Consider the following 19229-nt stretch of genomic DNA (forward strand, 5'->3'; position numbering starts at 1 on the left):
TTTAATTGATGACATCTTGATTTACTCCAAAACGCGTGAAGAGCATGAGCAGCACCTAAGAGTCGTTTTGCAAACCCTAAGAAAGTATCAGTTGTACGCCAAGTTCAGTAAGTGTGAGTTTTGGCTGGAGAAAATTTCATTCTTAGGGCACGTAATTTCCCAAAAGGGCATCTCGGTTGACCCAGTAAAAGTAGAGGCCGTGACTAATTGGAAGAGGTCAGAAAATCCCACGGAAATTCATAGTTTTCTAGGGTTAGCTGGGTACTATTGGCGTTTCATTAAAGACTTTTTCAAACTGGCCGGTCCTTTAACCGACCTGACGAAGAAACATGTCGGTTTGTGTGGGATGCCAAATGCGAAGCGAGTTTTCGAGAGTTAAAGAAAAAATTAACCACGGTGCCAGTTCTAACTTTGCCTAACGGAGTAGACGAGTTCACCGTTTACACCGACGCGTCACAGGAAGGTCTGGGGTGTGTGCTGATGCAAAACCAAAATTTGATATCTTTTGCCTCTAGAAAGTTGAAACCCCACGAGCAGAACTACCCAACCCACGATCTTGAGTTAGCCGCGGTTGTTTTCGCTCTGAAAAAGTGGAGGCACTATCTATACGGGGTAACATTCGAGGTGTACTCAGACCATAAGAGTCTTAAATACCTCTTCTCGCAGAAGGAATTAAACATGAGGCAGCGACGGTGGATGGAATTTCTGGAGGATTACGACTGCACCATCAACTATCATCCGAGAAAAGCGAACGTAGTAGCCGATGCCTTAAGTCGAAAGGCTCAAGTAGCAGGGTTAATGATTAAGGAATGGGATTTGTTAGAATCCGTTTGTGAGTGGAAACCCAGCCTTGGGAGTCATAAGGTGGCTTTTAGTAATATTAAGGTAACATCCACCCTACTGGAACGAATTAAGGAAGCGCAAAAGGAGGATTCGATGGTGCAGAAGTGGGGAGAGAAGGTGGAAAAAGAGGAATCGACCGACTTCAACTTTAGTCTCGAGGGGGTTTTGAAATACCGAAACCGCGTGGTGGTGCCTAAAGATGCAACGTTGAAGACGGAGATCTTAGAGGAGGCTCATCGATCCAAATATATAATCCTTCCGGGTAATAGCAAGATGTACCAGGATCTAAAAGGAGTTTATTGGTGGGATAACATGAAAAAGGAAATTGCTTTATATGTGCAGAAATGCTTGTTTGCCAACAAGTCAAGGCGGAGCATAAAAAATCATCAGGCTTGTTACACCCTCTTGAGATACCCGAATGGAAATGGGAAAACATCACAATGGATTTCGTTTCAGGTTTGCCGCGAACGCAACGAGGACACGATGCCGTGTGGGTGATCGTCGATCGATTAATCAAATCGGCTCATTTCTTGCCGGTAAACATGAAGTATTCCATGAAAAAATTGGTTAAGATGTACATGGACGAGATCGTAAGGCTACATGGCGTTCCCGTGAGCATCGTTTCAGATAGAGATCCCCGCTTCGTATCTAAGTTTTGGCAGAAGTTTCAGAAGACTCTAGGGACTAAACTCAACCTAAGTACCACCTATCACCCTCAGACGGATGGACAATCGGAGCGAACAATTCAAACTCTCGAGAATATGCTAAGGACCTGCATTCTGGATTTTAGAGGTAATTGGGGTCAACATATGACCTTAGTAGAGTTTGCTTACAATAATAGTTACCATTCGTCAATTCAAATGGTCCCATACGAAGCGCTGTACGGGAGGAAGTGTCGGTCACCGATCTATTGGGATAAAGTCGGCGAGAGGAAGGTGCTAGATCCAATAACTATCCCATGGATGGAAGATGCACAAGAAAAAGTCAAGTTGATACGACAAAGACTCCAAACAGCTCAAAGCTGACAGAAGAGCTACGAGGACAATCGAAGAAAAGATCTGGAGTTCAAAGTTGGGGACCGTGTGTTCCTTAAGGTCACACCATTACGAAGCGTCACAGCAGGTAGAGGAAAGAAACTCCAACCAAGGTTCGTCGAACCTTTCAAGATTCTCCAGAGGATTGGTAAAGTAGCATATCAGCTAGAACTACCGTCAAGCCTATCCAGAATTCACGACGTCTTCCACGTCTCGATGCTTAAAAAGTATTATCCCGACCCGTTTCATATCTTACAATCGGAGGAAATCGAGATAGACGAATCTCTCACCTACAAAGAAAAACCTGTACAGTTGCTTGATCGAAAAGTTAAGGAACTGAGAAACAAACAGATTCCGTTGGTGAAGATCTTGTGGAGAAACCATGGAGTAGAGGAAGCTACCTGGGAGGTGGAAGAAGAGATGAAAAAGAAATACCCTGAACTGTTCGTGAATCAAGGTGAGAAAATTTCGAGAGCGAAATTCTTTTAAGGGGAAGAGAGTGTGAGAACCCGTGAATTTTCCTATTTTCTAGACTTTATTTTATTTAATTGCATGCCTTTTCTATATTTTTTATTTGGAAAATTTTTTAGATAATTTCTATGAGTAAATATAGTTTTCAAATCATTTTTCTAGTATAAGTTAGCTCATGAGTTTTTAGGGGTGTATATTGTACGTGGGACCCGCTAGTGCGGTAAGTTCGATAAATTCGGCCGATTAGGTTAAGTTTAGTATTCAGGGATTAATTTACTAGATGTTCAGAGATAATTAGAGGTTACCAAATAGATGAGAGTTGGGGAGACAAAAGGATAGCTTTGCATTAAAGAAAGTGACAAGTGTCACTTTCTTATTTCTTCTTGGACTTTGACCAACTTACTAACTTTACTAAATAATCCAAAAATTGACCAAATTTCATTATCTTACAACCTCCTCTTGGCCGACTCCTCTCAAGGAGAAAAGAAAAGAAAACTCTCAACTTTCTTGCTCATAATCTTGCTCAATCTTTCAATCCAACCGATTAAACTTGAAATTCCTCCATAAAAATCCTTAGTTTAGTAGTAGTGAGGTTGGTTGTGAAGTGGTTTGGAAGAAAGTGGTGCTAAGTTGGGTCTTTTCTTGAGGTTGCAAGGTGAGTAGTTAAGGAATTCCTTCTTTGGTTTTGATAATGTGAAATTAATGACTTGTGTTAGTCACAGAGTTGATTTTGTGACTTTTGGTAGAGATTGGTGAATTTTATAATTATTTATGATTTTTCTGATTTTATATGTTTAGTGTTGGTTAGTCATGGATTGATGGTTTATTATAGTGTAAAATGGAGTTGGTATATGTTGGAAATGATTAGTTGTGTAAAATCGTTGGTTTGAAGCGGAAATTCCAGATTAGGGTTTCACCTAACCCTGTTCTACCCGGTACTGTTTCGATGGGATGAAGGCTGAATTAACCTTAAGTTAAAACATGAAAATTGTAGGAAATAATGTTTTATAGTTGCCTGTAAAATTTCAGCCCAATCCGAGCTCGGTAGCCTGTGAAAAGATGGAAATACCCAGACTGCCATAGGTAAGAGTTTGGTGACAGTGTTGACAGTTCATCCAATCTGACCGCGACCGTTCACCCTGATGCGTACTAAATTAGATTTTGGCCAAAATACAAAAGTTGTAGTCCTATGTCTTAGCTTTCTAACAGCCCTGAAAACACCTTAATTGGACTTCGGTAGCCTGAGTTATGGTCATTTAATCAGAATACGGTTAGTTGACCTGTTTGTGCGATTCTCATTTGGTACATTGAAATTTTGACCTATCTACACTACGAACTGGACTAAGTGATCTTCATAAAAATTGTAGCCCTTTATCTTAACTTCGAAACAGTATAAATTGCACCGCAATCTGATAATTGTAGCTCTGGTTGTGTCTAATACGCTAAATAACGTCAAATATGCATTTTGGATTTAGGGCTTAAACTTCATTTCCGGACTCTCCCTAGTTTGATTTTGCACTTATACGTTCTATTTGGTCTTACTCTAGTAGTATGTAGATTCGGCTTATGACTCGTATTCGAGTCTCATTGTGTTTACTTGAATGTTTTAGGGCGTGCCGGTGACCCAATGCGCTTATTGGACGGAAATTTGTGAAATTTCTTTTGTTTGATTGGTGAGTGTACTACTCACATGATTGATACTTCTTGGCTTTGTTATACTTGAGATGTATGATTGGAATGTTTGTGTTTACTGATGATACTGGTTGAGACGAGAGTGTACTTTACCACTCTCGTACTCTATGGCTTAATTGACTGTTTACTGTATCACTTGAATTGTCTTGATTATACTTAAATTGGTGTCGTTTGGACATGCATCCAACGACTTATACTGTTGATTATGAGCTCAACTCCATTGGTGGTCAATTGAATCGAGCCAGCAAGGGTTTGGTCGAGGAAATTGATAAGCCATGTGGAACTGTTTCTAAGGAATCGATGGGTACGAGACTCTTGATTTTGATATACTTGAGTATTACCATTACTGAACTGGTTGGAGTTCGGGCCCGGTAGGGGTATGTGAGGTGGAAGGAATTGGAGAAAGTGGAGTCTACGGTATTGGTTACTCCTTAAAGGTTGACGGAGGGTCAACGGGGCGAGATCAAGTACGGCAAGCAAGGAAATGGGCTCTTGAGAGCCGACCGTATCCGTTTAGAAATCTTTATTGAAATGTGGTGCTAGTTGATTCATTTATTGAACGTATTTGGATTGAGCAACTTTGTGCTTATGTGAATTTTGTTTACTTGCGTGATGGTACCTCATTGGGCGAAAGCTCACCTTGTTGACTTTGTTTTCCTTACAGGGAGTATCTTTTGAAGGTTATGGAGCTTTAAAGCATGAGTTGAGCTAGTTTAAATATTCTTTTGTATAGCTCCTCGATGGATGGAAAACCTTAAATGTATCTTGATCGAACATTTCCTTTTGATCTGTAAAGTTGCAACCTTGTGTATATTAAAGTATTTAGTAATGTTCACGTGTTGTTTTGGCTTGGAATTGTTCTTTTCCTATGGTGGTAGAATCGTTTAAGTGCAGTATTATATTTTGGAATGTTTAGATTGTGTTAATTTTGTCCTAGTAGTCCTGACGAGAGTTGGGCAAGCAGTCCGCTAACCCCTTTGGTCCGCCTTAAGGAAAGGTGGGGCTGTCACAGCTTGAGAGTTATAAATTAACACTCTCCCCTCCCAATTGTAACACACTAAAATTTTGTATTCTTTCTTCTCCCAAATTAATAAGAGCAGGTTGCTTAGGCGGTGCTCGGAGATTAGGCGCATTTGGCCGCACTCCGTTATCAATTTCGAGTGTGTTCCTTTCTTTTCTTATCTCTTTTGTTACGCATCTGGTAGTTGCAATTTTGAGTGGGAAATTACCCGGTTTTCCCGACATGTTGCACTAAAACATTTAGTCATCTTTGTAGCTCCTCTATGTGAGAGATGAACTATGCAGTATTAAAACATATAGTCATTTTTGTAACTTCTCTATGTGAGATAAACTCAGTAGATGTATGAGTTATACTCTATAGAATTGGCCTTGATCTAGTATGTTATCTCTCTGAGTTTTGTGCATCTTATAGCTTATGTTTTGAATCAAAATAAAGTATCATTTTTTGAAACATATAGTTTGTCTTGAGTCTGTTTGCTTCTCAAGGTAACCAATAATTATTGATATATTAACTAATAGTAGTTACATAGTATGTAGTTCGATGATATTGTTTCTATTCTATTTTACTAGTTGAAAAAACACAACCTTCTTTTGTGCCTGTATAGATTTATTGATTAACTTGTGTACTTTTTCTACTAATCAATTGATTACAAGATTTATTGATTAAATTTGTTTACTTTTTTTCCTACTAATCAATTTATGATAGATTGCTAAAGGACAAACATGTTAATTGACATAGGTTAGAGAAAATGGGTTTCAATTGTCTTTGGAGAAAGATGCAGATTATCCTCATACTAAGAGCGCTGACAGACAGCCCTAAAATTCTCATCCTCTATTTGTTCGCGATTGCACCAGATACAGAATGTGAAAAAGATGTTCAAGAAGCGTACCTAACTTGCTGGATGTACCAACATTATTATAGCAAATCAGGTTTTTATGTCCAATATGTGGATGTGACAGATAGTATCTAGGATGGACAGATTGTGGAGATTGGCATGAACGATGATCTCATCAACGTATAGGTAGCTCATATAAACGTGGGGTATACATGTCACTCGTCTGCCTACAACAAAACACTAAAAACAAGATTGATCCATCAACTTATATGGCCAAAATAATGAGCAAACTTCACGGGATGGAGCATATCTAATGTGTCCATCATTATCCTATGCTTTCTATGGACTTCAGTGCACCAAAGGGATACTCCTCTCTTGCTATAATATGTAGACAATAGAATATACTGGAAAAGAATCAAGTCTTATCTCCTATGTATATGTATTTTAAGCATGGCCAAATTATACTATTAGTTATATTGATCCATTATCTTGGAAAAAAAAACTGGGAACTTAAATTAGTTTGGATATTGATCCACTAGCATGGCTTGAGTTCTCTTAGATGATTTGTTGGTGGTAGAATTTCGTAGGAGAAGAAGAATTGGGTCGTATCTAGTAAATTGGGCAGTTACTATTAGACATCTCAAGAGTTTCATCATTAGCTCCATTTTCTCTACTCAGATTGGATAAATATAGAACCATTTGACCTTTAGGGTACAAACCCACTTAATGCAGCTGGGAATTCCTTTGTATATTAGCTTGATGTTAAGGACAAGTGTTTGGCTCTTCCTATTATTTTGGAATATCAATCGGATTCCGATTACAGTGAAAATGAGAAAAGTGGAGGACGACTGTACTTGTGAAAGGTGACTGTAGATTTGATATGCATGAGGTTGATTATGGAGACTCTGAGGAAGAAGATGAAAATGAGAGTGACTACACAAACGGTAGTAAGGAAAAAGATGAGAATCCCAAAGAGTTCCTTCATAAAGTTTCTAAAAGTTATGGTATTGGAAGACAAGTTTTCTTTTGAATGAGTGCAACGACTTGGGTGGTTGGATTTGATTTTGGACTTGCAGCAGTACTATGTCTCTTTCATTGAATCATTTCTTTTGTAGATGGACAAGTGTTATGAGGTGGAGTTATGCTTTGAGTTTGGTACATAGTTAAGATTACATAATTTGAATTGTGTTGTCCAGAATTTATGATGTTATTTTTCATTTTGGATGCAATTCTTTAAGGTGTTAAAATGCCTGCTTTCAGGTCTGTTTAAATCTTTCTTGGGTTACTTTTGTTTGTTATGTGCTTCTTTCGAAAACTTATGTTGCATTTGTCTAAACTAGCGTTCAATGGTAAAAGTATGAGCTCTAATCAATTACTATATAAAAAGCACGATGAGTCTTAAGTGTAAGTATAAGTAAAAACTGGTTTTGGTTTTTGTAATATCAATATTGCTCTTGACACTAATAAATGGACAGATTACATTGCATTTCTTTAATAATTAATAAGAATTATGTTAACAGTTACAAAGAAACATTCTTTGAATTGTAGTGATTCTGATGAATTAAACCAGAAAAAGAACAACCAATTCAATGCATTTCATCAATAATTAATATCAATTATGCCAACTAAATATTTCACTTTGCTTTTTGTCGAAATTTTTGTTCCAAAAGATAGCGATGAATGAGATATAAACATAAATTGACAAAATTGTGGTTTTGATAAGATCAAAATAGCATGGATACGTTTTTTATACTTAGAATATTTTCTCTGAAATAAGAAACGAGGTATTTTGTTAAAGAAAAAATGCAATACAAACAAGAAAACTTGCTTTCACGTGACTAGCAATATCAATTATGATGAATTATAATTTCTATTAGAGCACTTTAGAGTTTTAATAATTACAATATATGATGCTATTACACAATTATGATACCTAATTTTGTATGGTGTTATTAACTCCGAAGTTAGGGAGGCAAATTATGATTAATCCTAATTTTGTATGGTGTCATTTTATCACATTTTTTTTTTGATGATGCTATTGTTGCCAACCTTTGAATAGTCAAGTCAGGTATATATTCTAAGTTGAGGGTAGTCAAGTGTGACTACTTAATCCAATGGCTAAGTTAAAACCAAGCCCTAAAACCTAGAGGTTTTGGACTATAATCTTTTTTCCACCTCTCATCTTCTCAAATCTCACATCTTCTTATTTAAAAAAATTAAAAATAAAAAGTGTGACTACCCTATATGTTTCTCACCTCTCCCTACTAAAAAAATTTAAAATAAAAAGTGTGACTATCCTATAGGAGGCAAAGTGTGTATATCCTACCTCTCCCTGCTAGAAAAAAAATTTAAGAAAAAGTGTGACTACCCTATATGTTCAGGGGGTAAAGCGTGATTAATCCCTTTTGTCATCTGAAGGATATTATGTGTTGATATGTGTGCCCTGCTTGGTTCTAAGCTGTAAAAGACTAGAAAAGAGAGACAATAAAAACTTATGGCAAACCATTCATTTTTTTCCCTAGATCTTTCTAAATCTTTACTAATATACTTCTCCATTCTTTAATCTTTTTTTTTTGGGAAAATTGCAGAAACCTCCCCTGAAACTACTGACAGTTGCACTGAGCTCCCCTCTAAGTTCTGAAATGGCAGATAGCACCCCTCAACAGGAACATTAAGTTGCAAAATCAGTCCAGGCAGCTTCAATTCCCATTAAAAAATTAGCTGTACAAGTGAGATAAAAAATTTGTTCCAAATTTGCCCTGATGTTGGTTGACAAGTAGTATTAACAAGAGAGGGGCTTTTTCATTAAGCACAAGGAAGTTCAGGGGGTATAAATGCAACAACATGCTTCCAGATGATGACCTGCAACAACTTCATTTGCTGAGAAACCAACGGCTACTTAACGGCTAATTGATGTAACTAAGGCACTAGCTTATAAACGATGGTTAGTAGCAAAATGAATACCAGAATCTGGACTCATGTATGCAGCAGCAATTTTCCAGCTCAAAACACAGCTTGCTTGATACTCAGTTTGGCAGTTTCAAGTCATATTGCAGAAATCAGAAAATGGCTTCTTCCAGCCACAGGAGAACATCATGGAACTCTCCTACATCCTTCACAATACAAAACAAATATTGCTGGTGCAATAGAAAGGCAACATTGAAGATTTCTGAGTCTGAAAACAACCCCAACAAATTATACTTTTTTTGTGCAAATGGCAAGTACTTCCAGTGGTATGAGGGTCCAGAAGAAGAAGAGGTTAACAGTAGAAACTATGACACCAATTCAGTGCTACAATCGCACCTACAGCAACAAAGGTCTATGGCTGCTAGAAGGGAAATGCCAACTGTTCTGACAAGTGCAGTGGCTATACTTTTCATCATCAATCTCATACTTGTTGCTGTTTATGTTTTCATCCATATTGTGAAGTCAATAGGCCGATGCTATCCAGAAATGTACATTAGTGATGAAGTAGATATAGCTGCAGTTCGAATTTATATGTAAGACATAGGAGAGGAACAAGTTCCCTTCATCATGTATGCAGCAGCGTTTGTAGTTTACAATATAAATGCAAGCCAGAGTTCTGTTTATATCTACTGTCATCAATACAAAATCACTTGTTACCAACAATACAAAACAAAACAGTCACAGAAGCATACTTGTATTACAAGATTAATGCATTAATACAACAAGTTTGATCAGAATTCAGTAATTTGAAGTACTACAAAAGTGAAACACAACAGGCAAGTAATAGCAGAGCATGACTGAGCAATCCACAAAAGGTTCAAAACACCATCTGAACCATTAAATCACTTAGAACAGATGGTGAGGATTGCAATGTCGTGAGAGGCAGAAACATGTCTAAAACTGCCACAGTAGAGTACAAAATAGCTCTGTTATGTACCTAATTAATGGCATACTACTGAGTTGATACTTTCAGCAGTAAGCATTCACTTGCCAAAACTATAGAGATAGTATCAGAATTGCATACTAAAACTACTATTGTTGCTAACATTTGTTGAGTGCAGTGTTGTAGCTGCATTGATGGATTCAGATGCAGGTGTAGCAACTTGAAATGTAGCAATTTACTGATGATCAGCTTGTTCCACAATTTGAGTGATCTGAGCAGTATTTGAGTAGTTTCTCTTGCTGCTCCCTCTAGCAGATGCACCAGTATTGCTTAAAGGTCTTCCTCTCTGCACAATCACACGTGTTGAACATTACACTCAAGCATCTTATTGAAGCATATCATAAAATGCACTCATTCAATTGCACCTTTTTCTTTGAAGTGGTTGTTGTGCTCTGATTCTGCACATGCACATTCACAGTTGCAGGTGCAGGTTGAGTTGAAGGAGAAGGATTGCTGCCTTGGCTTGAGTGTACAACTGGAACATTGCCAGTGACATGATCCTAGCAGTAAACATTGACAAGTAATATTAGTTTCGACAAGGCATGTGCTATAAATGTTACAATCAGAAGCTTAAATAAGTTAAAAAAATCTTACCCAAAGAGTTGCTCCTGACAGGCCCGTGTTTGCAGTCCCTCTTCCTGGTTTGCCTCTTCTATAGCTCTGTTGTTAAGGAACAAGCTAATTGTAAGTAATGAATTGATATAAAATAATCACATTCAGTAGCAATTTCAGCACATATAACACCTGCTGGCCAGTAGTTCTGTTGCCATTCTTCTTATTCTGGACAGGTGCTCCTTGACATGACCTCTTGTTGTGACCAAAAGAGCCACAGTTTCCACACTTGATGTAGCAAAGTCTTTTTGGTTGTGACGCGGACTGTCCTTCATCATGTTCCCTTCTCCTTTTAGTCTTTGGTCTACTTGGAGCTCTCCTTAATGGAGGAGGCAGGACTGTTATAGGTGTAACATATGGCATAGGTGGCCACATTTTCTCATCAGGAATTGGATGAATCATACTTGAATATGTCTTTAAGTACTTATCTCTTGAGAACCAATGCTCACAGTAGGATTCCAGCTTTTCTCTCTTGTAGATAATCCCTAGTGCAGCATGTTTACAAGGAAGGCCTGAAATTTGAAATGCTCCACAATCACAAGTTTTAGCTGATAAATTGACTATGTAGGACCTGTTCATATCCCCCACTTCAAATACATCAGTAGAAGCCATAGTGAGTTCACATTGTCTTGATGCTTGTCCTATTTTTTGTAGTTTACCAAGCATCTTTGGTGTGATGGCAGTGGTGAGCATGCACCCTTTCTGATATCGCTTATGCATTTTCTTCATGAACTTCTTCCTCAGCCCATCAACAAGTGTCAAGATAGGCTTCCCTCTTAGCTCACCTATCCATGCATTGAAGGACTCAGTGCAGTTATTTGTGACATGATCACATTTTAGTCCAGTATTGAAGGTATATCTGCACCATGTTGTTTTAGGAATTTTATCCAAGTATTTCCATGCTTCTTTGTTTAACTCCTTTATGCTAGCCATGGCTTCATTATGTCCTGCAACATCAAAGCTTTTTGCTGCTCTCCAGAACAAGTTACTAAGCAGAATATCAGGAAATTGAGCTTTAAAATTACTGCAGATATGCCTACAGCAATGTCTTCCACTAGCAACAGGCACTCTCTCTTCATAAGCTATATTCAGGCCCTGAAATGATCACCAAAACATGCAAACAAGTTACACTAAAAAATACAGAATCATTGACGAGTACATAACTATTCCAGAATCTGGATGCATAACAGAATCAGAATAATGTTCAAGGCTTGTTGTGAAGCTCACCTTTTGCCTGTCACTCATGAAGGTTAGAGGACCATGAAAACCATTTTCTGAAGTAAATGGTCCAAAAAACTCCTCAAAGTAATGAAAAAACCAACTCCAGGTTTCTTTATTTTCAGCTTCAGCCACAGTAAATGCAATAGGAAAAATGCTATTGTTAGCATCTAATGTGACTGCTGTGAGAAGCACACCACCATAAGCACCTTTTAAAAAACATCCATCAAAACCAACAAAAGGTGTACAGCCTTCAACAAATCCACTTCTTTGAGCTTTGAAACTAATAAACATTCTGAGAAATCTAGGCTCAACAAGAAGAGTAGGCCTATCATAATGTATTTTGCAGATACTTTGTGGGTTGTATTTCCTGATCAGCTCTGCATACTTTGGCAATTTGGCGTACGATTCAATGTGATTGCCTTCAATCTCATTTCTTGCTTTAGTTAGTGCTCTATACATCTGCCATTTGCTTGGATGCACACCATACTTAATCATCTCAGCTTCTACCCCTTTGGTGGACATGTTGGGGTGAATTCTCATGACTGGAACTAGTTTCTTGGCAATCCAGTCAGCTGTAGCTTCTGTGTTCTTCCTGTCCATCACACATGTGTGTTCACCTTGATAAGTCTTAATCATAAAGGTCATGGAATCTAAAACTGGTGATGCATGGATTCTCCATTTGCACCCTTCAACACCACAAACAACAGTGACTCTGCTCTTCTCATTCTTCAGTCTCATAATTGGAAATCCTTTCTGAATTACATAGTCCTTTAAAACTGCTCTAAATGCATCGACATTAGTAAATAGTTGACCTTTCTTAAACTCTATCTCTACTTTTGGGTTGTACGTCCACAGTTTTGATTTCAAAGCTTGCTGAACAGGGTCAGTTTCTTCTTCATTTTCAGAATAAAGAACTAAGGCACCCTCCTCATTGTCATCAAAATCAGAAAATGACATGTCAGATTCATCACTATCGCTATGAACATCTAAATCTTTCTCATTGTCACTATCCATGCTGTGCAGCCAGCTTGAATCAGAGCTGGAATAACTATATTCACCCTCAGAATCATCAATGGCAACAACACATACCTTGTCCTTTCCTTTTCCTCTTAAGTTCAAATCAGTGTTATGACCATTTTCATTTATCTGATTAGCTTTATAAGATGGAATAACATCCATATCCTGCACATGCACATTAATCATTCTTCCAGACTTATGCATTTCAAACATTTCACGTACACTATCATCATCTGTAATATCAAACATATGATCTGTCTTAGGAATCTGACACGTCATATGTATTAACTTATTCAGATGCCCAGGGACTTCACCGAACACCTTCTCAGCAACATCAAATAGTAGATTAAGGTAACAGTAACCAATTGGATCGATATTTGGAATTCTCACTTGTTTCTCCTCATAGTGAACAGCTATATCATAAGCAGAAAAAAGAGCCATCCTAGGTTTCAAAAGTGACAGAAACTGAGCAATGTAAGTAGCAAATAGCAGACAACTGTATCTAGTTTAGACACTTATGTCTACACTGATGACTAGTCATGAACTCAAGACTATTGTAGCATTCACTGAGTTGATACAAGTCTTAAAAGATCGAAAAATAGATCATGATCAAAACATCCATTGATTAACATGTCTAAAACAACATGAATAGCAGAGTACAGCAGCTCGTCTAAAACCAGCTACAATATCATCATATTTGGCATTGATCATTACTGACAATAACATCACATTTGTTTCTGATCATTACTAACACATTCAACTCATGATGGAACAACAAACATGCATTCACTGCACTCAGTATTCAAAAACATGATCATACAAGAGCTAAAGTACAAATTTATTTACCTACTCCACTTCAGTTCTTGCAAATTAACTGCAGTTGATGCTCAAAATTGGTTCCTAGCTCACGGTCACATATGTTGTTTATCTCTCACAGACAATCAGCCTCCCATGAACTAAGCCAGAGTTCCAATTTTCTTCTCTTATGTTTCCTTCTCTCAATGGTCAGAATTTTATCTGCAAGGCACACTCTCTTATGCTGCAAGTAGGCAGCTTGTCACCTCAAGAGCAACTTGTAACAAATTGGCGCCAATTCATGGCGCCATCTTCCTCAGCAATTGCCGCCCTGTTCTTGCCTCTAAAACTAGTCTCACACTAAAGCATACTCTTAATCAAAGCTGGACGGAGACTACAGCTTGAGTTAGTTAGTTAGTTAATTAAGAAGTTAATTAACTAATTAGATAATTAGTTAAGCATCTAAAGTTAATTAGTTAATTATCTATTTATGTCAACAGATAATTAGTTAATTAATTAATTAGATTATTAGTTATTTAGTTATTTAGTTAAACTATGCATAAATAGTTAATTTAGTGTAAACTACAATTATCAAAATGACAAACATTTTATTGGGTTTAAGTCATCACATTCTTTGGTAAAATTAAATTTCAGTGAGGGTATGTTAGTAAATTGACCATGAAGAATCTATTAAATTGTGTCCGCCTTTTTTTAGGGAGGTGATTGCTATTTCAAAATTCATAGGGGAGGTCAATGCTATTACCATAAAACTCAGGGGAGGTTTCTGCAATTATCCCTTTTTTTTTGGCTTAAAAAGAAGTACAGTTAGAGGCTCAAATACTCATAGTAGTACAACAAGGCCCTATAAAAGAATGACATAGAAAGCTTTTTTATTATTATTAGTGAAAAGGTATGAACACACATTCTCTGTGTTTGGGCGTGCGTGTATGTGCTCTCGTCTTGGTATGTATGTGCATTCGTTCTCTGATTAAAGAACGGTAACATGAAAGTAGAGGTATCAAAAAAGATGATTTTGTTGAATTTGGGTGTGTTAACTTGGGTAATGGGTATAATTGGATCAACTCATTTATACTTATTTAATAAATGGGTATGGGTATACTCAATTATCCATTTATGACTCATTTGAAATTTTAATTATTTTTTATTTTGTTGTATGCTGTTTGACAAGAAATAATGGTATTTTATTGTTATTAGATTGGTAGGAAATTCAAATTTATCTCCTTGACACTTACTAAAAATTAAAATTGAAATTAAAATTATTTTTAAATGAATATAAATGAATGAGTCAAGTCAATACCCTACCCACCAATTAAATGGATTTAATTGGATACCTATTTAGACTCATTTAAAGTTAATGAGCGGGTTTGAACGGTCAAAGTAATTAAATTGTGATTGACAAACTACACGAAAGAAACAATATGCTGCCGGCGAAGAAGATGGGTGAGAAGGGACTATGCTTTACTTGATGGTTTGCTCTTCATGTCCTAACATTTTTTAGTATTTATATTTCAAGAAATTTTAAATTCACCCATGATCATTTCCAGGTCACATTTCTTGCCTCCTTTGTTGTATGAATCCTTTGTGTTAGGTGTAAACTCATCAAAGTATGCCAAGTCAAGGGGAATTTTCTATGTTATTCTATTATATATATATATATATATATATATGTATACATACATACATACGTGTGTGTATGTATGCATTATGCGTGTATGTATATATATGTATATGTATATGTATTTATGTAAAATTAATATATTTATGACATTATTATTATGTCGTCATCTGGATCTCATTTTTTTTTTATTTTTGATAAATGAAAGGTTTTGAATCAAGACCAACTTACAATCCTACTATCTTACCACCCAACCCAACCTTTTTTCCAACTAGATCTTAGGTTCTCCTCTCTACCCAACCGGTTGAACCCATTGATTCTTGACTTCTAAGTTCCTTCGGGTCACTATCAGGTGCGAGTTTCAAACATTGCATGCAATGGGTGATTTTTTTTTTTCTGCAATAATTAGAGGCTAAGTTTGCACTTTGCAGCATCTGACGGGAAAGAAAAGGTAAACGGAAAACAGAATTGTACATAGTAATCATGCGAATTGGATCAAAATGATTGGGCAACGATCCAATAGTAATTTGACACTCAAAAATTGCGAGTTAAGAAGTTCAGGCTAGCCCATGTTATTCCTTCCACTTTGGATCCATTACAAATGGCTCATATTTTTTCATCCAAAATAATAGACGAGGACTATCATTAGCATCCGGGCCACCTACCCTGGCAGAACCGGCTACTCTTCTTCCTTCCTATTTTCTTGATCTTGTTGAAAGAAGGGTAGTTGTTATTTGTTGTTGGACCTTCACAACAACAACAACGTGGTGTCCTAATCATTGAAAAGTCAATTCTATAGCTCTAATAGCTAAGTACTAGCATATATGTAACGTTTCAGGTGGTTTAGCGTGGAACCACATTCCACATATAACATTCTTTTGAAGAATGCTATTTTGGGGCCATAGATTGTCCTGATATAAAAGAAATTGCAGGCAATAAATGATAATTGAATGATAATCTTCCTGTAATAAACGCATGATCCTGCAAAAGAGCAGTTTTTAGCCAAAGTTCCAGGTACTTTGACCAGATTAAGGACTGTTAGTTGGAAAGTTTAACTTTAAAACTTTACCAACGTCTGTCGTTCTTCTATCTACTTGTCATAGATGCATTGCTTAATTATCTCTAAACTTCAAATTGGAATGGTAGTTAAAGACAAGCAAGTAAGCAAAGCATGGATGTTTATCCTCTACGCATCAATTACTAACTTCGAAACCTGATAAAATTTTGATATAAACTGCTGTGAATTTGATCTACTTCAACGAACTGGCATGCTAAAGAACTTGGTTCACTTCAGAGTTTGATTTGAAGTAGGAAGCAGAGTCATAAGTCATAACATGGGCTCAGCTACAGAATACCAGCCTCTGCTTCTTGGACTTGATTCTCATTCTCAGATTCCGGATTTGACGTCCAGTGTTATTGAAGAGTTCTTGGAGCATAGGCCGATTCCTATCCGGTGGTATCCTAAGCTATTTGCCTGGGAATCAAGGCTACTTTGGCTGCTTTCTGGAGCTTCGATTATAGTTTATGTTTTCAATTACATGCTTAGTTTTGTGACACTCTCGTTCACAGGCCACTTGGGTGCACTCGAGCTGGCCGGGGCATCCATTGCTTGTGTAGGAATTCAAGGCCTTGCTTATGGAATCATGGTAGGTTGTATCCTTATGGAATTCCAGCTGTTATATATCTATTGACTCTTTAGTTCTATATTTCTACTGCACATGTTGTGTAGACTCTTGCTTTCCTCTAAATACATGAGCTAATTACATGAGGTAATGTATGAAGAAGAAAATTGTTTTCCATCTTTTGTTATACCCTGAAAAAGGAAAGATAAACAACGGAGAATCAAATATTTTGCCTTCTTTTCTGCAAATCTAGCATGCATGCTTGGTTTCTGTACATATATTATAACTTAGTTTACTTATCAGATGGTTGACTACCAATTTCCTTGATAACAAGGAAAAGGAACTTACTGAGGTAAAGAAAAAAAGAAAAAAGAGCAGGGATTCACTCAGCTGAAAATCATTTTGAATTCATTGACTAAAAAAATTGGACCAATGTGCCTCTTCTAGTGTAAACATGTTACTAATTTCCTTCTCAATTATCATTCACCTGCACATATTTCAAGCGCTTACACATATAAAAGCAATCATGTGGAGTATAATTAGTTCAAATAGCAGTCTTTTTGGTGATAATTCGGTTACTGACTCCACTAATTTCTTATGCTATAGTTGGGCATGGCAAGTGCAGTTCAAACAGTTTGTGGTCAAGCTTATGGAGCAAGACAATATGGAGCAATGGGGATCATTTGCCAGAGGGCCATTGTCTTACATGTTGGAGCAGCTGTTATCCTCACGTTCCTATATCTATACTCCGGCTCATTCCTCAAATCAATTGGTCAATCAGATAGCATAGCCGAACAAGGCCAAATTTTTGCAAGAGGACTGATCCCTCAACTTTATGCGTTTGCAATTAGTTGTCCCCAGCAAAGGTTTCTCCAGGCTCAGAACATTGTGAACCCTCTAGCCTATATCGCTGTTGGCGTGTTCCTCCTGCACATTTTGCTGACTTGGCTGGCCGTTTATGTCCTAAATTATGGGATCCTGGGAGCTGCTCTGACACTTAGTTTGACATGGTGGTTGCTGGTAATTTTGCAAGGACTTTACATTCTTTTCAGTCCATCCTGCAGAGAGTCTTGGACAGGTTTGTCGATAAGGGCTTTTAAAGGCATCTGGCCTTATTTCAAGTTAACCGCTGCATCTGCTGTCATGTTATGGTATGTTCATTGCGCTTCAGTCATACTTACATTAAATGCTGCTCTCTAAAGATTGATTCCTTATACTCACTGATGCTGTAGCTTGGAGATATGGTACTTCCAAGGTCTTGTTCTCATATCAGGTCTCCTTTCCAATCCTACAATCGCGCTGGACTCCATTTCAATTTGGTAAAGACATTTGCTCTACTTCTATTCCACAGTTTAGTTATTCACAAGCTAAAATTTTGACTAAATTTGCAGCATGAACTATTTGAATTGGGATATGCAATTTATGTTGGGGCTAGCTGCTGCTGCCAGGTATGACTATAGAAGCATGAAATTGATTTTCTGCTGGATCAAACTGGACAGACTTGTAGCAACTTTAATTGTTCATTCTCCTCGCCTTGTTGCAGTATTCGAGTAAGTAATGAACTTGGAGCAGGTCATCCAATGGTTGCAAAATTCTCAGTCGTCGTGGTAACCACAACCAGCATTCTGATAAGTATAGTTTTTACGGCAATTGTGCTGATATTTCGGGTTGGATTAAGTGAGCTCTTCACAAGTGACTCTCAAGTCATTCAGGCTGTCTCAAATTTGACACCATTGCTGGCTATCTCTGTTTTCACAAATGGCATTCAACCTATACTTTCTGGTAAGAAACTTTATAAAGCAAAACAGGCTCTGAGATGTGAAATTCACTTGAAACATGTTGATTTTCAGGAGTGGCAATTGGGAGTGGATGGCAAGCTGCTGTGGCCTATGTCAATTTGGCTACTTACTACATCATTGGCCTCCCAATTGGCTGCGTTCTTGGCTTCAAAACCTCTTTGGGAGTGGCTGTAAGTCCTGATCTACATTTGCATTGTACTACTGGCATCTATCTGTACAAATGTATGTACTGAATAACAGGCTTTGGTGGTAACAAATTCAGGGGATATGGTGGGGAATGATTATAGGAGTTTTCCTGCAATCGTTGGCACTATTTATACTAACCGTGAGAACAAACTGGAACTCTGAGGTAATCCCTTAATTGTTCGAGTTGATTATGTGAATATTCAATAGATAACCATGCAGATTGCACCACTCAAAATTTGTTATTGGCTTGCAGGTTGCCAAAGCTGCCGTTCGCTTAAAGGATTCTGCAAATGAAGAGGGACGTGATAATTCTGATGGCATTTGAGAATGTATTGTCGAATTGAATATTATCTCTTTGCAGCGTAGGAAAGTTATTTGTCCTTCTTGAAACTGCCACGGGTACCCCAGCTTCTTGTTTGTCTTTGAAATGTATGCAAGTTGTTGAGGCGCTCATTTTTCTGGCAAAATGTTCAATGGATTTTGCTTCCTAGAGAAATTAGCAGAAGAATACTATGAAGTTTTTGGATTTGCTCAA

At 37.4% G+C, this 19229-nt stretch overlaps 2 protein-coding genes across 2 annotated transcripts; one reads left to right on the forward strand and one right to left on the reverse strand.

Moving 5' to 3' along the window:
- Positions 1 to 9981: 9981 nt before the first annotated feature.
- On the reverse strand, positions 9982 to 13367 carry LOC113770998. The gene is made up of 6 exons (XM_027315631.1): positions 13317 to 13367; positions 11646 to 13121; positions 10551 to 11513; positions 10401 to 10466; positions 10172 to 10306; positions 9982 to 10092 (listed from the first exon to the last, which is right to left on the reverse strand). Exons 1-6 carry the CDS (start codon positions 13365 to 13367, stop codon positions 9982 to 9984), a joined length of 2802 nt encoding a protein of 933 aa, XP_027171432.1.
- A 2838-nt stretch (positions 13368 to 16205) lies between these two features.
- Positions 16206 to 19229, forward strand: LOC113770171 (protein DETOXIFICATION 41). Its single transcript, XM_027314562.1, has 8 exons — positions 16206 to 16733; positions 17316 to 17860; positions 17942 to 18028; positions 18101 to 18157; positions 18253 to 18491; positions 18560 to 18678; positions 18771 to 18857; positions 18948 to 19229. The coding sequence occupies exons 1-8, from the start codon at positions 16422 to 16424 to the stop codon at positions 19017 to 19019; spliced, it is 1518 nt and encodes a 505-aa protein (XP_027170363.1). The 5' UTR covers positions 16206 to 16421; the 3' UTR covers positions 19020 to 19229.

Source organism: Coffea eugenioides, chromosome 5 (genome assembly GCF_003713205.1).
Source record: "Coffea eugenioides isolate CCC68of chromosome 5, Ceug_1.0, whole genome shotgun sequence".
NCBI classification, from domain to species: Eukaryota; Viridiplantae; Streptophyta; class Magnoliopsida; order Gentianales; family Rubiaceae; genus Coffea; species Coffea eugenioides.